The sequence below is a fragment of the Clupea harengus genome, unplaced genomic scaffold, assembly GCF_900700415.2.
Source record: "Clupea harengus unplaced genomic scaffold, Ch_v2.0.2, whole genome shotgun sequence".
Classification (NCBI taxonomy): domain Eukaryota; kingdom Metazoa; phylum Chordata; class Actinopteri; order Clupeiformes; family Clupeidae; genus Clupea; species Clupea harengus.
The window spans coordinates 2,382-25,000 of record NW_024880311.1 but is presented as its reverse complement, the minus strand read 5'-3'; the positions used below and the strand labels follow the sequence as shown (position 1 = coordinate 25,000).

The 22,619-nt window shown below is 40.1% G+C and overlaps 2 protein-coding genes and 1 long non-coding RNA gene across 7 annotated transcripts; 1 reads left to right on the top strand and 2 right to left on the bottom strand.

Annotated features, from left to right (window-relative positions):
• Positions 1-152: 152 nt before the first annotated feature.
• On the bottom strand, positions 153-2,894 carry LOC122131847. Its single transcript, XR_006152143.1, has 2 exons — positions 1,522-2,894; positions 153-1,103 (listed from the first exon to the last, which is right to left on the bottom strand). It is a non-coding gene; the product is annotated as an uncharacterized LOC122131847 (long non-coding RNA).
• Positions 2,895-4,011: 1,117 nt separating this feature from the next.
• LOC122131846 lies at positions 4,012-9,251 on the bottom strand. Its single transcript, XM_042706543.1, has 9 exons — positions 8,737-9,251; positions 8,195-8,368; positions 7,702-7,859; positions 7,371-7,569; positions 7,083-7,179; positions 6,744-6,915; positions 6,506-6,646; positions 4,728-4,867; positions 4,012-4,270 (listed from the first exon to the last, which is right to left on the bottom strand). Exons 1-9 carry the CDS (start codon positions 9,027-9,029, stop codon positions 4,181-4,183), a joined length of 1,464 nt encoding a protein of 487 aa, XP_042562477.1. The 5' UTR covers positions 9,030-9,251; the 3' UTR covers positions 4,012-4,180.
• A 555-nt stretch (positions 9,252-9,806) lies between these two features.
• mecp2 (methyl CpG binding protein 2) lies at positions 9,807-22,175 on the top strand. 5 transcript variants are annotated; one of them, XM_042706538.1, is made up of 4 exons: positions 9,976-10,780; positions 12,441-12,510; positions 13,392-13,769; positions 15,826-22,175. In XM_042706538.1, the coding sequence occupies exons 1-4, from the start codon at positions 10,732-10,734 to the stop codon at positions 17,072-17,074; spliced, it is 1,746 nt and encodes a 581-aa protein (XP_042562472.1). In that variant the 5' UTR covers positions 9,976-10,731; the 3' UTR covers positions 17,075-22,175. The 5 variants fall into 5 exon arrangements, with proteins under 5 accessions (XP_042562473.1, XP_042562472.1, XP_042562475.1 ...); XM_042706542.1 differs by lacking the exon at positions 9,976-10,780 and adding an exon at positions 13,109-13,171 and having other exon boundaries at positions 10,946-12,510; XM_042706539.1 differs by lacking the exons at positions 9,976-10,780; positions 12,441-12,510 and adding an exon at positions 9,807-9,947.
• The last annotated feature ends 444 nt before the right edge of the window (positions 22,176-22,619 follow it).

The following is a 22,619-nucleotide window of genomic DNA, read 5'->3' as shown; positions in this document are numbered from 1 at the left end:
ATATGAAATACATTCATTTGGCAAAATATGTCATTCTTTAATCCAATCTGACTGGGAAACAGTAGGAACGTGCCACACACTATGGTGTCTGGTCAAACCTATGCAAGCCTAAGCTGTGAGGAAGAGTGGTCATTAATACATGTGCAAATATGAGCTGGAGAAAGGGATTTATTTAAGACGATCTGGATTAAAGCCTCTCCCAACTTTAACAGAAAAGCAGAAACTCTCCATCTGCCCTCTTAAGTCCACCAACCCCCCATATTGTATAGTTGATGATGGTGTGAATGTTTTAAAAACAACAAAAGATTAAAATCATTTTACATGATTAGTGGTCAAAGGACTGATCCCAAAAATCAGCAAGTCTGGAGGGGATTTACTGTTCTTATGAGAACAAACACAAAATGTAATCCTCTTGTCCTTAATGGTTATAAAAAGTCATAGTGATAGGCCTGTCACTTAGCTCCCAAAGATCTTCCTTTTCCGTTAGCCCTCAGTAAGTGGTGAACCAATGTCAATTGAGCGTGACAGTCTTCCTCCTCTTCCTGACAGCACTCGATCCATTCCACTGCCGTGCTACTGAATCGCTCCATCACAGCTTTTGCTCCACATCTCATGAATGCATTTACCAACACTCTTATTGTACCTATGGCATTAATATCTGCAGAAATGGGCTTAAGTGTTCCATTTGAAGCACTTTCTCTCCACCTTCAACTTGCAGTGGCTGAACCGCGATTCACGCAAACTGTCATATCCACTGGTCAGCACAGATGCATCTCACAGCAATCCTTAATTGGATTTCACACTGTGGTGCTTGGGCAAACAGGGAAAAAACTGCCTTCCACACAAGGGAATACACACTCACACACATTTGAACGGCAAACATGGCAGTGTAATGTCATCATGAAGCACAGAAGGAACAGCCACAATACCACTCCACAGCCATGGCCTTTGTTACTGGCTTATCGCCTGAGTGCAGGATCAAGATGACTTTTCATCATGTGTAGGCTTTCTCCATGCTTGAAGTAGCGTACAGCACATCCCCCGCTAATGTACAGATTTTCTTTCAAGGCTGGTTCAAAACAACTTTTATGCCCCTTTGAAGCCTGAAACATTAAGCAGGGTCATGAATCAGAGGCATGACAATATTCCAATAATGAAATCATGACCCCCATCCATATCCAGCTGCTCCTGACAAAATAGTGTTGTAGTTAAAAGTTTGGATACATGATTTAACGAATTCTCAGACTTAATTTCTGCCAGGGCATTTACTGGGGCTACCTCTTTATTTTGTTAACTATGAAACCAGGTGCAACCCACTGAATTCGACCCGCAAGCTATTTCCAGATGCTGCAGGCTCGGACTTTACAAGGACAAACACATTTGTTGTGGAAGCACCGTGACTGGGCTCGGTGACCGCAAACACATTCAGATCAGAATGACAAATGTCACTATGGAATGCCGCATGCTATCAGACAGATGAAAGTAAAGTATGAACATCTGCGTGTAGGCTTCAGCACTTACCTATCCTTCTCAGTGCCGGCTGAGGACTCGGCAAGCCGCTGCTGATGTGGTATGAAAACCGCATTGTTTTGAACTGACTAGAAAAGGAATGTGGTGTCTCTGAGGGCAACAGCGGCGGAGTGAAGCTGATTAGAGCGCTCTTTGGTGGATTCAGCTGCATGCCTGGTCACAGTCACACAGGCATACGATACAGGATGTGGCGTTCTTCGTTTAAAGGCGAATTAAGGTAGATTCCAGGTTCAGCGTTAAATCCAGCAAAAATCTGAATTTTCAGAGTGGTCTTGGTCGACCATCAGGCACTCGGTCAAGATGCCTGTCCCGGTAGTGACCACTGGAATATCGTCGTTGTCCAGTTGTGGACTACAAACAGAACTAAAAAACAATCTTCCCACCAAAAGGTAGTGTCCAGCTTGTGTGCACCGAATATGTGCTATGAAAGTGTAATTACGATCAAAATCTCTCTGAACGATAAAAAACGCCATCAAAGACAATCTGATTCACGTCACATGTAGGTCAAATAGGCTATAGCAATTGTTCGGTCTAAGTAGCCTGTTATAATGGATCATAGCCACATCATCTGTGTAGCCTACCGTTTCAGTGGTCAAAAGACAGCTATTCTATGCCATATGTTTTAGGGATGTAACTTTATCGGACAATTCAAACAGAAGTGGGGAGGGGTTTGGATTCTCAATTTAACGAACGAAAAAGGCTTAACTTCTCTCAAGAGTTACATCGACCCAGTGCTACAAAGTAGCCTAACCGTTTTAAGCAAATTGTAGTCTCTTTCATGCTCAAATTTCATAAACACAAATGCTACCCAACACTCGCGCAACAGTTGACATCGCGAAACAAAGCCCTGACAGCTTTCTGATTATTATACCTTAATTCATTCATCGAATAGTAGTTATTAATGTCATGGTTTAAAAGCATGCAATGCTACGTGAAAGAAAGGCATCCACTTTATAGGACAGCCTATTCGAACATAGAAGAGTTCATTAAAGCGAGGATGAAGCCGTCTTCTCTTCACTTATTTTTACTTTTCTCCCCATTTCCTCTCGAGATGTTACCCCAAAATGTGCTCACTCAGCTCCTTCAAGCTAGATCCAAATCCGTGTGAAAAAAACTTTGAATCCTTCTCGTGTGCCTCTATAAAGAAGTCCAGATGTAATCCTCTACGTATTGACTGCCTTGGAAGAGATTGTCCTCCATCAAATCCATGAAAGTTTGTCCCCTAGTCCCTACCGGCTGCTGGTCCATTCTTTGTGTGGAACTTTTCGACGACGCCGTCAAACTGCAATTCCAAGCGTATCCCCCTCCTCCTTCCTTCGCTCCTTTTCCCTGCTCCCGTGTGCGCTATTTTGTCGACATATGAAACCAAGTCTCAACCCCCTCCTCCGCCATCTCTCTTCTTCCCAAAGTCTGTTTTTCATTTTGTTTTTTTTTCAAGGGTTTGTGCTTGAAACTTGATGCTAAGAAAAACGTAGAAAAATTCCGTATTTCCTATATATAAAAAAACACAAATATTTTGTTATATCGCTATATCATTGAACTTCTTCGACTCTTAAAATATTACATTTCCATTAAATGGCTGAGGATGTAGCAAGACGTTGGGAGAACTGTGCGCACTTAGGAGGTCATGGACTCATCCCTTTTGACCCAGATTGCTCCAAAAGCCCAAATAGGGATAACAGTCGTTTTGGTCTACACTGGGAATATTTCATTGACTTTCTGAGAGGCATCCTGATTTAGTATGATTCAATAATGTTCCTGTATATTTCATGATATAAATGGCCAAATGAATAGCCTTTCAGTTTGCGGGTTCTATAGATATTTAAGGACAGTTAAGACACATGTGTCCTCAAAGACTTCTGCCTCATCAAAAATATGACTAGCTTCAATAGCTTTGCTCTTACATATTGTTTATGAATATAAATGTAAGTATTTAAAAAAAAATGGATGTGTGAGGGGGGAATAGGCGATGATAACTTTAAAAAGAAGAGATATTCCATTCCATTTCCTGTTCATGTTTGTATTCCTCTGAGTGAGAGATGGTTGAGTCACTGATCTTACAGCTGCATTAAACAAGGTCACAACAGGGAGTAAAAGTCTTGGCAACTAACACAATTGCCCTGATATCTGCAATAATGAGGGGTCAGTGTAGGTCAAATTCTGCATTTACAACTCAATACTCCTAAATGCCAAACTATCAGCCATGTACATCAGGCTTGCTTACGGAGCTAAAGTTTACTTGGCCTTGAGACAACCACTCATGTCTGACCACCAACTATATCTGCACAACAGCCTATGCAAAAACTTAGCACCCTTAGAACCTTTAGAGGGCGTAAGATTTCTAGGATCTTGCCAGAGGGTGGCAGTGCTGATAAAGGGCAATATGATTTTCCTTTTGCTAAATTTGAGCTGTTGGCTCATGAGTTTTCTTGCATCGGTTATATAAAATAAAATAAAAAAATCACATCACACATGGTTAAAAGGTGTATTTATTAAAGACTTAAAAATGTCAAAAGTGTAAAATGAACACTGAAAACAACAACTAGACATGTTTAATAAATTGCCGTTTTCAAAGATCAAATATGAACAACTGATATAACTGATAACAGTTCCAAGAGTCAATGTGAGCTAGAAAAATATTACATGAACATCAGTCATTTTCTGTGGTCATATCAGAGGCAGGGAGGGACTTGCGACTGCGTAGACTATACCTTTGCTGGAAAGCAAATGGTTTGGCGTCCTGAAACATACAAATAAAAAAATTAAATAACCATTGCATTGCAAGTGTTTCTATTATTTTGACCACCCCATTTCAATCAATGAGGCTACATAACAGAAACACATTTATGTTTAATTCAATATAGTTTAAAAGCACCACAAACTACATTCTTAAAAATGCTCATAGGGTTGAATTTTCACCTCTCTCAAACTGTTTCAACACAAACTGAACATGATCACAATAATGAAGAGAGGTTTATTGCAGGACTGTCGTATTACACTGCATTAGTTTTTGCTGGAGGTACCTACTAAACTGGCAACTGAGTGTATAGACAGCATATGATGTTACCGATAAATCAAAGTGCATAATAGCTAATCATGCATAAGGAAGTTATTCTTGTTACAGAGAACAAAATGCTGGTTTTGACTGTTATATGCCTCCATTTACCAATCATGGCTATAAATCTGTGAAATAATACCTGCTTGTCCTCCACCATCACACTATAGACGAGAGCAGACGATTGTTTGAGGCGAGAGTCACAGGATCTTTGAGATCTTCGTCTGGACTTGTGAGAGGCAGAGGCCTCATCTAGGCGATCAACACTCTCACACAGCCATCCTACGTTGCAAAAAGAGTAATATCTGACTAAGTGCTGTGAAATGAGTACAGTTGTGCAAAATGTCAAGACTGGAACATTACCAAAAAGTGCTCAGCACTCATTTAAACTTGGTCTCATCATGGTGTAATAGGATGCACCTCAGACCACTGAGGGCCAGACAGCACTGAAATGGTCTCAACCTGTGGCCTGTAATCCCATTCCCATGCATCTGTCAGCCAATTTAACTAAATGCAACTCATCAAAGCTAAACATATATAAAATTCCCAATATAAATAAAATTGGGCTACAGACAGCACATGTTGCACTGTGTAGGAGGCCCTTTACGGATCCCTGGTACAACCTGGGGTGTGTGTTGTGGCTGTCACCAGCCAGTTGTGCAACATTGTTGTATCCTACCACTTTGCTATCCTTGTATAACTAAAATTTTCATGCACCATGTCAGCCAACTATACCTCAACAAAACTAAACATAAACAAAATTTCTCACACACCATGCTGGGGAGCCTCTCCCTGTTCATTATATCACATTATGCTAAGGCATTAATACTGATAAAATGGCCATATTACCTACTGTTAATTGTTTAAATGTATCCGTTTATCAAATTGATGTTTACTAACCAAATTTCCTTTGACCACTAATCCCGATGGCTGTGAAAACATTGTTTCTCATCACCATAACCATTAAGTACTTATACACATATTAGCCAGCTGAGCTCTGCCCACTTTGTTTTTTCTTCCCCGTCTAGTCTAGACTGTCTCCGCTGTGGGATGCTGCTGTAGTCTCTCCAGCTGATCTACTTGCAGAAAAGCCTACATCTACCCATCCCCACCACATGGTCATGCATTCATTCTACCCCCCTCATGATACATGTACATACTCTGTGCTAACCTATTTACCCATAATGTAAATAATTGCCACCATCGACATAGATTTCTGCTTCATTGCTCCATTTACCCTTGTAATAGTAACCTTACAAGCACACTGTATACCTATTAGCATGCTGTATACTAAGCTGCTCTACAATACTGTACATGGGAAGGCTCTCTTCCCATCTTATCCACTATCAATTTTGTATGCGTCATGTATATACCGTCTTATGTTTGTATGTATTGTGTACATGCATCCTGTATAAACCACCTTAAGTTTGCCACATGTGTGCTAGCATGCTTATCCTGATGCGTGTATGAATTAATTTGCCATGTTTCTGATCCTCTTTCCTCCCTTTCTCCTTCCTTCCCTTGTGGTTTTGGCGCTATATAAATACAATTATTGAATAGTATTTACATTTAGTGAGCAATTCAAAGCAATTCATCTAAGTAGAAATGCACAATACAATATACTGTTTTGTTAAAAAAAAGAAAAGAAAAAATAAATAAATTCAAATATTTATCCTTCCCTTTTCACAAATCTTCCTCACAAAACACTGAGCAACAACAAGTTTCCAAACAATGACAGTTTTAATCTGATAGGTGCTAGAAATAACACACATCTTTTTCATTACATCCAGAAGCCACCACATTTTCAAACACCATATATATTTGTGATCAATTTTGGAATACGCAAATGCACCAAGTTAAAACATGAGTAACAATTTCATCCCAGAAAATCCAAGATTGAATTATTTAGAGATGACTCACCTTCATGCGAATCAGACAAGGACGGGCTCTCTAACAAGGTCAGTGCAGTGTTTTGAGAAGAGCTCTTACATGAATGGACTGGACTGCCAACGTCGTCTTGCCAAAGGTGCCTCTGCCCACCTACTGCCTTTGAAAGACACTCTAAACACACGCACGCACACGCACACGCACAGAAATATTTATTTTGAAATCAATGTCAATGTTGTCGATAAGTGTGGTTTTAAGACAAGTATCCCACCTGCTTTATGTAAGGCCTGCTGGAGATTTGAATGCGTTTCCTTAAGCTGGTTCAATATATCCAAGCTTTCCCTGTTTACATCTCGGTACCGCACAGCAACATACACCACAACCAGCAGTCCAATAAGAACCATGGATTTTCTAAGGATGGCAACTAAATAGCTGATTTGTTCCTGAAAAAGAAAATCATTAGACCTTAATCACATCAGATAATGAAGTCATGAAATTACAAAACATGTTGCATTTATGTCTACTAAAGCCATATTAAAAGCAATTTAAAAAAAAAAAAAAAAAAAAAAACTGTCAATAGTGTTTTACTTTTGGGTTTGAAAACACTCACCATCTGCTGGTATCCAGGATTGTCACCATCAATTACAGTCTTACAGATAAGTCTTTCTAGGTATACATTTAGAGCAACCATTCCAAAAAGGACCAACCTTGGACAATAACAAAATTGAATGTATTTGAATAAATAACTTCAAAAAAGATCTTTTGAGTCATAAATGCAATTGCATATCGGTATACAACTATGAGTAGACTGGATTAAATAATGTTTGTCATGGCACCTCTCAAGTCTACAATAAATCTTTGTGTGGATGACAAACTTGGAAAGTGGACTGTGTTCCACCTGGCTCTCGATATGCGCTGTGCAGATGTGAGGAGGAAAGCAGCGATGAACGCCAGACTGTTGTACAGCACGCAGCTCAGAGTGTGCGACTCAGACATGATGAAGCTCTGCAAGAAGGCCACTCTGTTGAAGATTTCAGCAAATGCCACCTGCTGCTCACGCACTGAAAAACTCATCTCTTCAAAAATGTTCCTCATACCTACAAAACCGAGAATTGAATCACTGTGTGGAATACACAGTTGAGAGCAAATCAGAGTAATATTACTATATTATTATCATTATTCACCTTTATAATTAAAATATCTTACTTCAGCCACCTGAACCATCTTACCTTGTGTGGAACTGAGTAACGTGGTCTTGAGTTCTTCTCCATTGCGTAGGATAGTCTCCTGGGACTTAATGGCAGCATTTTGAATTTGAATAAGGTCCTCTGCCATGCGTTGTGTGTACGCCAGCTTCTCTGCCACCCCTGCTGAACTTTCGGTCAGCCTTAAACAAGACAGCCAGCAGAGCAATTTCCTCAGCTCATTCACTTGTAAGAGTAACTCTTGGTCAAATCAATGTGTTTTTAATATCACTGATGTTCACTTTGCTTCAAATACATCACAGTACAAATAAGGCTAATAAAGCAACATGCTGTTCCAATGACAGAACATGAAGATGCAAGCAAAATCCATAGTCTGTTGCTTTCCTCGTCACATATGAAAAGATTTGTCTTTAAACTAACTTCCAATGACACATTATAAGCTAATTGCAAATCAGTTTCTGACAATATGCAATTGCAAACCTCCATCTCTTCGTCCTAAAATGGAGGTCAGTTTTACCTGTGAATGGTGCTCTCAGCCTGATGTTGCCAACGCTCACTCTGCAAGTAGTGGCAGATACTATGGGCATGAGTGAAAAATTCAGTGTAAGTGTTGAAAGCAACAGGATCCATGTCACGGGTGCAGAAGCGGACTTCACTGCCCTCTGGACATTCTGGAAAAGGTCGGTCTGATCTATAAAGAAAAAGTTCAAATGTACCATGTCAGAAAGGAATACTATGCCAGCTAAAAATGATCATAAGCAAATTACCATTTTTCTTAGGCAAGCCCCATCTGTAGCTGGTCTAAATGAAGTAGTCTAAATAAAAAAAAGTATGCTGGTAGACCACCTTTACCAGGAATCACAAAATGGCATTATCTACTTTGCACAAACCAGCATACTCCAGCAAATGATGGTGTGTGAAGTACACAAATAGAACCATAATAATAGTCAGGTGTCCTAGGCATTCATGCTCGTTTGTAAATTGTAATTTTTCGTCACAGAGATAGATTCCCTGAGTCAAACCTTATCACGGAAAAACGTTGGTTAGCAACTAACAGACCTTCTAAGGTGACAGTGTGTGAAAGCCAGGGCTATTTTGCTTTGCGTCTCATCCGTAAATTCCCGACATCTTGCATGGATTTTCTCCAGGGCCTGTGACCAGCATTCACCGTAACGTGGTTGACCTGCAAGCTGTTGCAACCTCTGCAGCTGAAGTTGCCCTTTTTCGTCCAAACTCTTGTCAGTTTCCGCAGACGCAATTAAATATCCACCATAAACAGCTACTTTGAATAAACAGATAAGCCACATCGTGAATGAAAACAAATCAGTGAGAAAATATATTAGTATTTTCATAAACAGACAGCAACTCTGTCGGTAGGCCTAAGAGCTTATTTAAAAGAACAAGAACAGCCTAGGCTACTGCAAGGGCAGAGCAAATAGGCCCTCGATTCTGCGGCTTATCATGTATTTACGTCTCCAATTAAATGAATTGTTGCTCGAACAGCAGCCTAGTTTGTTCGATGCAACTGGTCTGCGTCGAGGCATGGATAACGCTGTTGTGTGGTTTTTCTTGTAAGTTAATTGAATAATTGTGTCTACTTATTGGTAGTTCTTCCCTAATTTAAAGCGAAGGTCTTCCTAGGAAAGCTTTAACAACGTCTGTAGCTGTTAGGTTGAACCATTGGACATAGCCTAGCTTCCTCTACAATGGTCTAGTCTTATCTGACCTTGCTCGAATGAAACATGTAGACAACCCTTCATAAGTCTGAGCCCGGTCTCTCTTCATAATGAAATATAGACTTTATAGAGAACCAAATGAAATCTCTAGAGGATATTTGCTTGGGGCAATCCAAGTAGGGCCCGATTCTGCACCAGTAGGCCTAACTGGGCCCAACATTGAGAATTGTGAAATTGTAGGCCATAATAATATAATGTAGAAAGCCAGTTTAAAAAAATGTGTAAGACTTGACAGAGATGATCATCCACAAACCCCAACAGTTCAAACAAAATTATGCCGACATTATTTTTATGTCATACACAAAATGCTACATATCAAACCATTGGGCTTTAAGAGGCAAATACACAGAGACTTCGCGGGAACTTCTCTCTTTCTGGTTGCGATATGAAATCTCGCGAGATCTTGCGTGCGAAAGTGATGGAGTGGAGGGAGTGGGAGAGGGTGAGGGGTACCCACAAAGATGTTGCGTGATTTTTTGGAAAATTATTTATTTAAATAAAAATGGCCGCCGCAGAGAGCGGAGAAGAGAGAATGTAAGTGTGAATTGCATATGTTCACCATTTCAAAATCGCAGAGGACGTAGCAAGACAGTAGTTTCAATTTATAGTTGCGTATTCGTTGTTTCAATACTGTAGGGTGTTAAAATGTTAGCCAGCTAGCAAGTTAGCTGGCTAGCTAGCAAAGGCGTTGAGAATACGTCACTTGTATTTCCCCCGCTCTCCCTGCTCATGCATGATCATAGCAATACTTTGTGCTGCAGTTAGCGATTAGCTAGCTACTAGTAGGAGGAGGTGTGTTCGTGTCATTTTCTGACGTTTCTTAGAACTCTTCCAAACCAACTAGCTAGCTAACATTAATTAGTTTTAATGACAATGAATGTGTCCATCTCGTTTGAGCTTAGAATGCATAATATTACCCTCTGTGTATATATCACTGTCATCTTACTGGCAAATAATGGTTAATGTGTCAGTTAAAGCTGCTAACTTGTTTTAAAATGTTTGTTCAGAAGTTGCTAGCCAGTTTGCTAGCTAGCTAGCTGCAGCCAAGGTAACGTTATTAGCTAGCACCGCCTTGATCTACTTGAGCTGGAGTTAGCTGACAGTGGCTAAACTTACTACTCGAAAAGACAAACTGATTTTGTTTCGATATAATGTGTTTACATACTTGCCACACAGTATGTAGAGTTTACATCAGTCAGGGGCTTGGTCTAACGCTAACTACCAAGTTACCTAGCTGTCGTTAGCGTTGGATGAGTTAAAATACATCGATTAGCTAGCTAGCTTGCCAAGTAATGTTTCTAGACGATTCAAAGCTTCGATGGTTGATAGAGTAAAGCTGTGTAGAACTATCTACGCGTGGACTGGAAGTAAGCTTAATTTGACTGCTTGATTTCTTGTCTGGTTTCTTTATGTACATTATGCGTTGTGCTTAAAAGCAGTGACAATGCTGAGCCACCGTGTTTTGAAGTGCTCCATGCACTCCCCCAGTAGGAAGTAATCAAGGATATAAATTAAGACAATAATTGGCTATTTGCCAGGTACTTTTCAACAATGCAATAAGTGATGGTTTATTGTAAACAAATACAAGTTAAGGACGCTAGTCACTTCAGAATAGCTCGCCGTTTCTGAAAACAAATTCTCTAGCGTGGATGACTTGCAAGCCTCACAATGTGTTTAAACTTAAAGTGCTGTACAGCGATTTAACAAGCCCTTTCTTTCGATGCCACATCTAGACAATTGTTCATCTTCAGCGCAGGTATACATATGTATAAGTCTATACTGGATTAGTGACTATGCCTGGTGTATTTGGGAAAGGAGGAGCTGCAAAGCTAGTGGCTCTTATTGGGGTTGCAGGATCCTCGTCTCAGCGACATGGTTTATGCATAATATTTATATGGATTTTCCTTTTCAAAGCGTATGCACAGATGTATGAATTATGTCAGCATTGGACAACATTGAATAACTATGTTTTGGATATTGCTAAATCTCAGTGAACAATTTCCCTGTTTACAGAAATCCAGGGCTATTGCCCGGGCATCGTCACAAAACTGTGTTGCCCATTTGATTTGGAAATGAATTTATGTTTCCAGAATCAGTCACATTACTGTTCATTTAAGTATCTCCCTTTCTAAATGCACATTAGAATTGATTTTGTGTGTAAGCCCTTAAAACATAAATGTTCAGTACAATTCCTAATTCAGTGTTATGTCTGCTTGCTTTGAATACATTTGTTTATGTGGAAGCACACATGAAATGTGTAATTACCTAACTTCATATGGTAATGTGAGAAGTAGGTGCAATGCTATGTTGGTATGTGTAGAAATTATGAGACAATGTTGCTATGATTACAGTGATACACTTTTTGTTCTGAACACATAATATTGTTTTGGTATCAGAGTAGTATCTTTAGAGAGAAAACAGGACACATGAATAGACTTTTCACTTCCTCTTGGCGGAAATGTGTTTTAGAATGGTGTTATGTAGAGGAAGTTGTCAATTTGTTTGTTATGGTTTACAATGATGAGCATGAATTGCATCTTCAGTTCTGTGCAGTAACATATGTATTGATACAAAGATGTCACATACCTATTCAATTCAGTATTGAGAGTAAAATAAAAGTAAGCGCATGCAGTTTCTGTTGGCATTGTTCAGTCAAGTTTGTCTAGAATTTCTATAGATGCATACATCATTTACTATGTGAAAGCCACATATTTCAGAGGGTTTTTTCCCCTTGTACAACAGACTGACAGTATGAAATTGTTTTCCTAATAGGTGTACTCTCCAATTTATTCTTCTCAGTACCCCTTGTTTTACAGCCCCAATAATTAGATTTGTGCAGATCCATGCCCTCTGGTCCTCATAGAATTTAAAGATATTTTTCAGGTCGAAGTGAGATTAGGAATAATAATTTACCTGATACACACACACTCCATAGGTGTCTTCGTTAAACTGCGTGAGAGGGTAGAACAGTTCTTTAACAACGGATCACATTTTGACCCCTTGACCGGTTCCATTTTCTGTAAATAGACAGCCATTTCAAATTGAGTTCAACTGAGGACAAACGTGGGAGTGAGGCGTCACATATAGGCTGCAAAAGGTAAATGGTAGTCGACAATAGAAATGACAAGAGTCTATCCAAACCACTGAGTATTGATCCAAGGCTGGCACTGCAATCAGGCTTAGTGTTTGTTTTGAGGGGACATACACAGCTCATTTGTTAGTAAATGTTAAAATAGTGCTCTCTCATCATATATTTCCAGTGTCATCCAAGATGTGAAGCTATTGTGGCTTTCCTGTTTTTATAATAAACCGCAAAATGAATGTAGGGAAATTGCAGTTTTAAAAATCTGTTTACAATGCACTGTTATATATTCCATGTTTTTCATTGATCAGTTTAGCCGAGAGTGGTGGAGATGGTCATTTTGAGATGATTTATATAGCACAATAAAACTGATTGACACTGAGAGATCAGGAAAGGCTAAGTCTTAAACTCAAAAGGCCTGTGCCACCCCCTATGACACTGTGCACCCAATGATATAATGTGTATTTATCACATTTTGCTGAATGTAATTATAGTAATACAGTTTTTAGACTGTGGTTTTAGTATCATAATGGTACATTTATTACCATGCAGTATAGTTGCACTTTTGGATGACGCTTAAGGCTGAACGTTATATGTCACTGTTTGATCTCAGTGTCAGTAACAGTGCCAGATGGTGGAACATAATAAGAATAAAGTCACACATTTGATGGACTCGGTGAGTGACAGTCCTGCTTTGTTCACAGTTCATGTCCATGAGATATCAGTTGAGATGTGATTCTGCTGTCCATCTGTGACTAACCGTTATAAAGTTCGTGGGGGTGAGATTGTATCAGAACTCTAGCTTATTGAATATAACTCTTGACCTATGTGATGGAGGTTACTGATCTGATCCCTATCCCTTCCTCACTAACCTTTCTTCGCATCACATCCTGCAGTGGTGAGAAGAGTGAGGACCAGGAGGGCTCCACGGAAAAGACGCTACCACAGACGCAGAAAGTGAAGAAAGGCAGAAGGGACCGCCATGAGGTCGAGAAGAAGGTGGAGTCCACCACATCAGGTCCGCCGCCGCATCCTCCTTCATCAGAGGAGCCAGCAGGTGGGATGGTTTCTGGGAAATCGGAGTCAATGGACCCTTCCTCCAGAGCCAGCTCCGAGGCTCCAGAATCCTCAGCCTCCACGAAGCAGCGGCGGTCCATCATACGAGATCGCGGGCCGCTGTACGACGACCCCTCGCTACCACAGGGCTGGACGCGTAAACTGAAGCAGCGCAAGTCAGGCCGGTCCGCCGGCAAGTATGACGTCTACCTAATCAAGTGAGTCCGTCTGAGGAATTGAAATGTCATTGGTCAGCTATGTTGCGCCACCATTATGAGTTATGCTGTCTAAGTCTAAGCCTTAAGTTGTTAACATTTCACTTTTTTTCAAACTCTTTTGCACCGAGGGATGGGTTTGACATATATACGTTCAGTTGAATAGTCTGGGGCTTGTTGACCACTCCTTCTTATATTCATATTATCCAACACTGGGAAGAATGGATTGGATTTTTTGTGCTGACAATCAAGTGTTCTGTTGTGTTATGATATTGCTGTTGGGAGGTCTGTTTAGTTTCACAGCTCACTGAGCAACATGACACTGACACATGTATTCCTGTGAGCTGTTATAGTGGAATGGTTATACAATGATGAAGCTCCATGTACTAGGGCTGAACGATTTGGGAAAATAATCTAATTGCGATTTCCCCCCCCCCAATATTACGATTGCGATTTAATATGCGATTTTTTATTTTTTATTTTATCCTAATTTTTTTCCCAACAAATCGTAATGAATGATTTAAATATGACCAACACAATATTAGATAAATTTATTGTAAAATATTATTTCCCACATTTTACATTTTTATTTAACTGTTCATTACAGAATCAAGAACAACAAATCGGTGGCTTTGCCACTGTGCATTTAAGTAATTTAAACAAAGTCATTGTAAGAATAAACACAAGGCATGCACTTTTTAAACACTGTGTGCAAAATTTACCATCTTAAGAAAATAAAAATTATAATTTTTTTTTTTTTTAATACCACGTTTTTAATCGCGAACGTTGCGGTTAGAAAATCGCGTTCTATCATATCGCGATTAAATCGCAAATGCAATTAATCGTTCAGCCCTACCATGTACCTCAGATACCTCATCGAATTTGAAGAGCCGCTGTGACAAACTCACCGTTTCTAAGATTTAGAATAGACTGTAGAATAGGGCTGAACGATTAATTGCATTTGCGATAAAATCGTGATATGATAAAACGCTATTTTCTAATCGCAACGTCTGCGATTACAACGTGGTCTAAAAAAAAGATTTTTCTTAAGATGGTAAATTTTGCACACAGTGTTTAAAAAGTGCATGCCTTGTGTTTATACTTACAATGACTTTGTTTGAATTACTTAAATGCACAGTGGCAAAGCCACCGATTTGTTGTTCTTGTTTCTGTAATGAGCAGTTAAATAAAAATTCTGTAATGAGCAATTAAATAAGAATATTTTACACTAAATGTATCTAATATTGTGTTGGTCATATTTAAATAATTCATTATGTTTTGTTTGGGGAAAAAAGAGGATAAAATAAAAAAATCGCATATTAAATCGCAATCTCATTATTGGGGGGGGGGGGAATCGCAATTCGATTATTTTCCCAAATCGTTCAGCCCTACTGTAGAAGTTCAAGGCCATAGTCTTGTGTGTTATGGATTGAAATACTTTTGGTATACTGAATACAAGGAGTCTGTGCATGTAAGAATAGGTTGAGAGTTGAATGGTCTTTATAGTCTAAAGCCTGTGATACACCAGGCTGACGGTTGGCCATTGGCCATCACCTAGCCGCTGGTGTGGCCCTAGTTTTTGCGGTGTGTCCTGCAGCGCCGCACCCCTGTCAGCGGCTTTTTGGCCAATTGAGCATGTTGAATCGCCAGCAGAGCCTATCGGTGACAATTCACTCTGATTGGCTGGTCAGCTCAGCTCGCAACACAGGTTTGGGAAAGCCCCTTGAGTCTGTCACTGTAGTATGCATGATTTCACCCATTTTCGCCACCTCCTCTTCCTTTCTTCTTCCACAACCGAAAAATCAAGGGCTGACAACACTAGTGCCATTTGCAACTTATCTGAAATGGCTATATTACGAAACCATCTGTGGTGAGCCAGAATGGCATGCAAATGGCTTTTCTCCTGGGTGCAGAGGTGCAGTGCAGTGTAACAACAGTTGATCTGGTGGAATGATTTTGTGTCAGATTTGAAATCTTGAAAAGATTATAAATACACAGAGTGGATACAAAATTTTCAAATCACACTGATTTGAGGGGCACCTGTCTTTTTCTTTTTCAGCCCGGAAGGGAAGGCGTTTCGTTCCAAAGTGGAGTTAATGGCGTACTTCCAAAAAGTAGGGGATACCACCACGGACCCCAATGACTTTGACTTTACTGTCACCGGTCGGGGGAGCCCCTCCAGACGTGAAAAGAAGCCTCCAAAGAAGCCCAAGGTGGTAAAGCCATCAGGAAGGGGACGGGGTCGCCCTAAAGGCAGTGGCAAGCTGCGTCAAGCCACCGAAGGGGTGGCCGTCAAGCGTGTTGTGGAAAAGAGTCCTGGAAAACTGTTAGTCAAGATGCCCTTTGGAGCAGCCAAAGCAGAGGTGGCCGCTACCTCAGGACACGTCACCGTTGCCAAAATGCGGCCAGGGCGGAAAAGAAAGTCGGAAACGGAGCCCCAGAGCGCTCCGAAAAAACGCGGCCGTAAGCCGGCGTCGGCAACCACAGGTGGGATGAGTTCGGGCATGTCTTATGCTGCAGCCGCCATCCTTTCAGCAGAGGCTAAGAAGAAAGCCCTGAAGGAGTCTTCCATGAAGCCAGTGCAGGAACGGGCGCTGCCAATTAAGAAGCGCAAGACGAGAGAAACCATCGAGGCGGCTGAGAGCCCCGGCCCTGTCACCTCAGAGACTGGCACAGGGTCCGGGAGTGGGCCTGAGGCGTTGAAAAAAAGCAGTGGCCCGACGGCAGGGACGACCGTTGGAGAGGGAGGAGACGAGACAGAGCATGGACGCCTGCCCAAGAGTCTGGGGAGGAAGCACAAGGATGTCCCTCAGGACCCCGGGAATGGAGCCAGCGGGAGCAGTGGCACCGGCACCGGCACCGGGTCCAGTACAAGATCCGGCAGCGGCAAGACTTCCCAGAAGAAGAAAGAGCGTGGAGGCCAGCAGCCGAAGCACCACCTTCATCACCAACAGGACCCACTGCTGGAGCAGGAGATTGCTTCCTTCTCTCCCCAGGCACACCAGCTGTCCCTGGGCCACAGCACGCAAGGGGGCCCTCCGGCCTACCTGGAGAGCGAGCCTCAGGACCTGAGCACGACCACGCGGCTGAGGCAGGAAGTAGTGACATGTCAAGAAGAGACCAGAACCGGAAGTTGTGCCTCCAAAACGACGCAGGTGATCTCGTCCGACCTCAAAGGCAAGCATCAGGCCAGCGAGGCTGGGGAGGGGAGGGAGCTGAAAGACATTGTGCCTCCCTCTGCAGTGCCCAGACCAAGCAGGGAGGAGACAGTGGAATCCAGGACACCAGTGAGCGAGAGAGTGAGCTGACTGACTGAGCAGTGTCTGGGAAAGAGTGGTTGGCAGCGGGAAAAGGAGGAATTTTTCGATTTTGTTTTCCAAAAAAGAAAAAAAAGAAACAAACACAGCGACAAAAAAAAGAAAAAACACACACACATAACCCACACATACAAACACAAAATGTATACATACTTAAACTAAAAGGCAGCTGATATGACATGTTCTCTCTGTGGGTTGGGCAGTTTGATAAATCACAAAAAAAAACATATTGCTTCCCGGTTAGAAATTTCAACTTTTTAAAAATGGCTCTTGTTCTTTTTTTTTTTTTTTTTCTTTTTTTATGTACAGTCACAGCATCCAACATCTATACCATTATCAAAACTCTTCTCAAGACTTCAAGGTAATGACAAGCATTCACATCAGTTCAATCCGGCCATATTTTATTACAACACACCCCTCTTGGCTTAATCGACCATAATCACTTTTTTCTTGTTTTACTGCAGTCAGCGGGTATGTCAAACATGCACTGTAGGTGTTCTTCTTTACATAGAGAGCTATAGGCCTAGCTGCTTTTTATCTATAAGTTAAAGTGTGGATCCTCACCTTTAGGGATTTACCAAGAGAAGTGGTTGGAAGGTGACTGATAAGAACTTCCATTGGAGTGCTGTTTAAAAATATCTGATAGCAAATGTGTATTTGGGGTGATCGACTGATGTCATCTGAGGTCAGGTGTTTCCGTTTTCCCATGAAGGTTCTTCACTTCTGAACCCTTTCACAGGGGTGCATCTGCAGTGGACAGGAGAGGCATTTCTTTTTAAGTATCAGAAGATGGTCATGTTCAGGACGGCATGAGATCATGGTACTGAGATTGTTTTTTTCTCCTTTGTTTTCAAACTTGTGTGTGATGCATAGGAGGCTAAAGCACAAACAAAAGAAAATGTCTGGAAGCACAGTCTAGCCCCTCCCAACCCCCCAACCTCTCGGAAATGAGCAGTACGCTAAAGATTTGCATGTCCCCAAATTTTACACTGAACAAACAAACTCAGTTTTCGTCTATTTTCAGTCATCCTGGTTAATGACGCTTGTCAATTGAGGTAAAACAGATCAGCAGCACTTTGCATTATGGAGCAAGGTTGTAGGAACTTAAAACGATAAAAACAAAGCTCTTTCCAAAGCGCTTGTCAACATGTTGCAAGTTAGTGTGCTTTGTCATTAATGTCGATACCTAAAAAATAATTGGGGGTGGACTTAGAAATTGGCTCTTTGTGAAGTCTTTCTCTGAGGGTTTTATGCCATGTCCATTTCAACCATAATGTTGCGAAATAGAGTGGAATGTGTATCTATTTTCAAATAGTTTATACCTAAATGATTGCCTGTCTTTTTCAAGCCAATGTAGTGCTTATGACTATTAATCCAGTACGCTGGCACCATGGGATATTTCTTAAATGAAAATCAGCTTTGAAGTCTGGCTCTAACTTGAGAGAGATTCACTGATTCCTGCACAGAATTTCAAGCTGTGAAGATTTCTTCCACAAAATGAGCATAAGTTGAGGAATACAGGTCAAGGAAGGTATTTTTTGTCAAGGGAGTTTGTTTATTGAAGAACGTCAAAAACCCTAGGCAGTATATGTAAATTAAACCTGATTTCATTTCAGATGAAAAGCACCTTATTTTTATGATGGTTCAACTATTGTTGTGAAATACAAATGGATTCTAGATAGACCAAGCAGAGTTGAGGCCCTCTCCCACCATAAGCTGAATCTGTTGGTTTGCCTAATGTGACTTGGCTCTGATGTCCGTTTCATGTCCGGAGGTTGAGGCATTAACAAAACCTGAGGAATTTTGGAAACAGGTTAACATTTATTCCCAAATGTGCTTAAAGTGTGTAATATACAATACAACACAGACTGTCTTGGTTTGGGCTAGTATATTACCGATATTCAAGAATTGCCCATGAGCAAAATGAAGATGTACAGTTTAAATATTATCTTAGTAAGAGTGCTCCCAGAGCAACTTGATCTTTCTTGTTTTACTTAGACTGGTATACAGTCTCTAAAAGCCTTTCCCTCTTAAAAATCCATATTACTGTGGGTTATTGCACATTGGGCGTATGATTGTTTGGAATAATTTAAATGCGCCGTTGCCTAGACATTAATCAAGATATCTTTTTATTTTAAGATAATTAGGCCTAAATCCAATGCACTTACTGCACTGTTTGTGAATTTGTGTATATTCACACTCCAACAGATAGAAATGACCTATTCATACGTATGTACAGAGTAAACACCAAACCCCTTACGACACCTGTTTGGACTGCACAAAATGTGCTGATTTAGTGCCGCAGATTTAACGTTTTTCACATTTGCATGTGAATACACAGATCTGTGGATCTTTCCTATTGTGAGCTTTAGGTTGTATGTAAAATGTTATATACAATTTTCATTGTATCATACCAAAATATGTTTTTCTAGATCAATATGTAGATCTTATGAATAGTGACAATCACTAAGAATTTATTTGGCGTAACAAAACGTTTGCCTATTTTTTTTTGCGTTTGTTTTAGTAAGCTCTCACTTTTAAAATGAAAAAAGGCATGAAAGCGAAATGGATTGCCTCATCCTCCACTTGCTTTCCCCTCTTCCTCGACCCCAACAAGTGGGACAGGACATGGAGAAAAATAGAGCATCTCGCTCTATCAAGGGCTACATCATATTTTCAACCTGGCAAAATGATAGTGGTTGCAAAAAACCCAAGAAAGCAAGAAAGACCTGATGTACCATTAATAGTAGTACACCACTGCTAATGACTTAGAAAGGGAAAGAGATTTTGAACACTGTTGTCTCACTTTTGTATTTAGCACCAGATTTTAACACAATCCAGTACCAGAGGCAAATATCCTGACTGAAATGTTGGGTGTCATCTTGTGCGTCTGACTGACCTGGAGGGGGAAGCCAGGGGAGGATGTGGGTAGCTACCGTTTTCCACTCAGCGAAGCAAACAAATTTCTAGTCGAAACAACCGCTTAGTCACAAAGGTGACTAATATCAATACGGTTGGATCTGTTTAACATGACATTCGGTTAAAGAAAGTATGTAACTGAATGACTAAAATAAAAGAACATAGCCTTGCAAAACCTCCAGACATGAACTGCAAGTGTTATGCCTTCCAGAAAAGTCTACAATCTGCACTGTTGACTTTAGGAAACCAACAAACATGGCTCCATTTGAAATGCGTGGACAGCCTGGCTGCAGCAGAAAGGGTAGTGCCTTGCTTAAGAGATTGACTTAGGTGATAGAAGTGGCCTTTGATTAAATTACTTATCTTTCAACCCAATAAAGACAAAAAAAATCTATAGTGGACTCATTGATCATTTTTAAATGTGGGATCTTGCATTGCCAACTACTGAAAATATAATTTTGGTCAGTAACAGGTTGTTTGTGAATGGTTTGTGAATTATATAACCTGATATCCTTTTATTTTCCTTGTGATACTTTTGTATGCTTGAGGCCCTTTGTCATACACAGGGCTTCAAGTGAGAACCACACTCATGAAACTGTTTCATGAGCCTCTGGCCATGGAACATGCTATCTATGGAATGTCCTTGTGTTTCCCTTCACTCCAAATACATGCTATATAATGTATGTGCACATGTATCTGTATGCATGAGTGCCACTAGAGGATAGGACATTGCTTGCCCTATGATGTTCTAATTCATTGAGGAACCATACCCTATTCAAAAGCTGTGGTCTCACCAAAAATTGACTGGTATTTAGCTTAATATAGAAGTAGGAATTTTTACATTCAGCAGTTTTAAACAAAAGGCTGTGAGCATGTGTGCAGAAGTGTAGTTATACAGATGAATTCCATCATTTGTATTCAAGGTAAACATTCACCGCAACACCTGACGGAACATTACAAAAAAGTAAAGCAGTCCTATTTGAGTTATTTCTGTAATCTGAGTTTTCTGTGCCCACCACAGTAGATTGTTTCAAGGATTAGATATAAGTACGTTTTTGTTTGTTGATAATTATGATACTTTTCTTATAGATATAAATCATATACTCATATTTGGGATATGAAACGATTTCAATTACCCCCTCTCCCTTCCAAGCAATAGTGTACTGAGTAGATCTGTTTTGATTTACCCATTACTTTATACATGTTGAAATTTAATAGGCTGTTGTATGTGTTGTATGAAAAGTGCAAAAACATTTTTATGTTATATTGCCTGAATTAATTGAGACTAACCAACTTAACTGAAGTAAACTACTTGACATCAAACTAATGTAAGGAATGCCCATTTGGGATCAAGTAGAACACACAATTAACCTGAAGCTGTTGACTCCAGATGTGCAGGAGTGAAAAGTTTATGGTGGATTTAACATAGTCTTGTGCCTTGAAGTTTAAGTAATAGAACTTATCTTTATACTGTAGTTGTATTTTTATTCTGAGTCCTGTGTTTGCCTCTTGTCGGTCTTCAGTGCTTTGGGTGTTCTAGGGATTTGTAGAGATCAACCATGTGTTTGCCTACTATTATGTTTCATAATGGTATAAAGGTGAAAGGTATTGGGGCAATAATGACAGTTTCACAAAACAAAAAAAAACATCAATTTGGTAATCTGCATAAGGCTGTACATTTCAGCCACTGGACAATATTTGGGAGTAGTGAGATGTCTCCATCTTAGTACAACATCAAGAAAATTGGCCCATAGCTTGGCTTACATGATATCTTCCAACTCTGGCTTCAAAATTTGAGAGAATGACAAGTGGGTTCTCCAGCCATGACCATTCTGACAATGAGTTTAATATCTGCACTTTATAAAGTATGTTGCGTGGCAGGACATCCATTACCCTTTTGTATGTATTTTTTACCTTTGTCCAAAGTTGTTGTTTTATTTTCGTATTTTTAATTTAGAGTTAAAAGGGATGAAAAGTTCTATATCAACAAATTTATTTTAACAAAACAATCCTACTATCTAGGTGTCAGTGGTTACTCACCATTTGCCAAGCTAAGTCCTTGCCTTCCTGAAAGTGAAAAGTATAGTTTGTGTCTACTTTTATAGTACTGTGTTACTGTATTATTTGTTTGCCGTATGTAACTGAAACAAAATAGTAAACAACATTTACCTGCCTCTTGTCTAAAACGTTTATTTCATTTATATATATATATATAGATATAGATTGAGCTTATTATATTCAGACCGTGAAATACACATGAGTGGGGCTGTCAATCATCAATCATGGACTGAGTTGTAGCACTTCCAAATATTGCATGTATTACATATTGAAAACATTATTTTGCTGTGGCCACTCCTATGCACTGCTGTCAGAAATTAATTAATTAATTCATTCATTAATTTTAGTCTCATTAGCAGTACATTACACTTAAATAGGAAGCCCAGCATATCAATACTGTGATGTGTCTGAATCACTTTTTGTCTGGATAGCTGGGAAAAGTGTGTCTTTCTTCCTGTCTGCAACAGTTTTAATAGAATCCACCAGCTAATGAGTTTTAAAAATAGCACCAGTTGTGCCATGTAAGCTGCTGCTAGTCAGGAACCGTTTTCTCCCCAAG

Excerpts from the sequence above, each read along its gene's own strand:
- LOC122131846 (XM_042706543.1), bottom strand. The coding sequence starts at position 9,029 with ATGAAAATACTAATATATTTTCTCACTGATTTGTTTTCATTCACGATG. Across the intron at positions 6,916-7,082 it reads ATCCTGGATACCAGCAGATG|GAACAAATCAGCTATTTAGT; the intron begins GTGAGTGTTTTC and ends TTTCTTTTTCAG. Across the intron at positions 4,868-6,505 it reads CTTGTCTGATTCGCATGAAG|GATGGCTGTGTGAGAGTGTT; the intron begins GTGAGTCATCTC and ends TTTGCAACGTAG.
- mecp2 (XM_042706538.1), top strand. The coding sequence starts at position 10,732 with ATGGTTGATAGAGTAAAGCTGTGTAGAACTATCTACGCGTGGACTGGA. Across the intron at positions 12,511-13,391 it reads TCACATATAGGCTGCAAAAG|TGGTGAGAAGAGTGAGGACC; the intron begins GTAAATGGTAGT and ends CACATCCTGCAG. Across the intron at positions 13,770-15,825 it reads TATGACGTCTACCTAATCAA|CCCGGAAGGGAAGGCGTTTC; the intron begins GTGAGTCCGTCT and ends TTTCTTTTTCAG.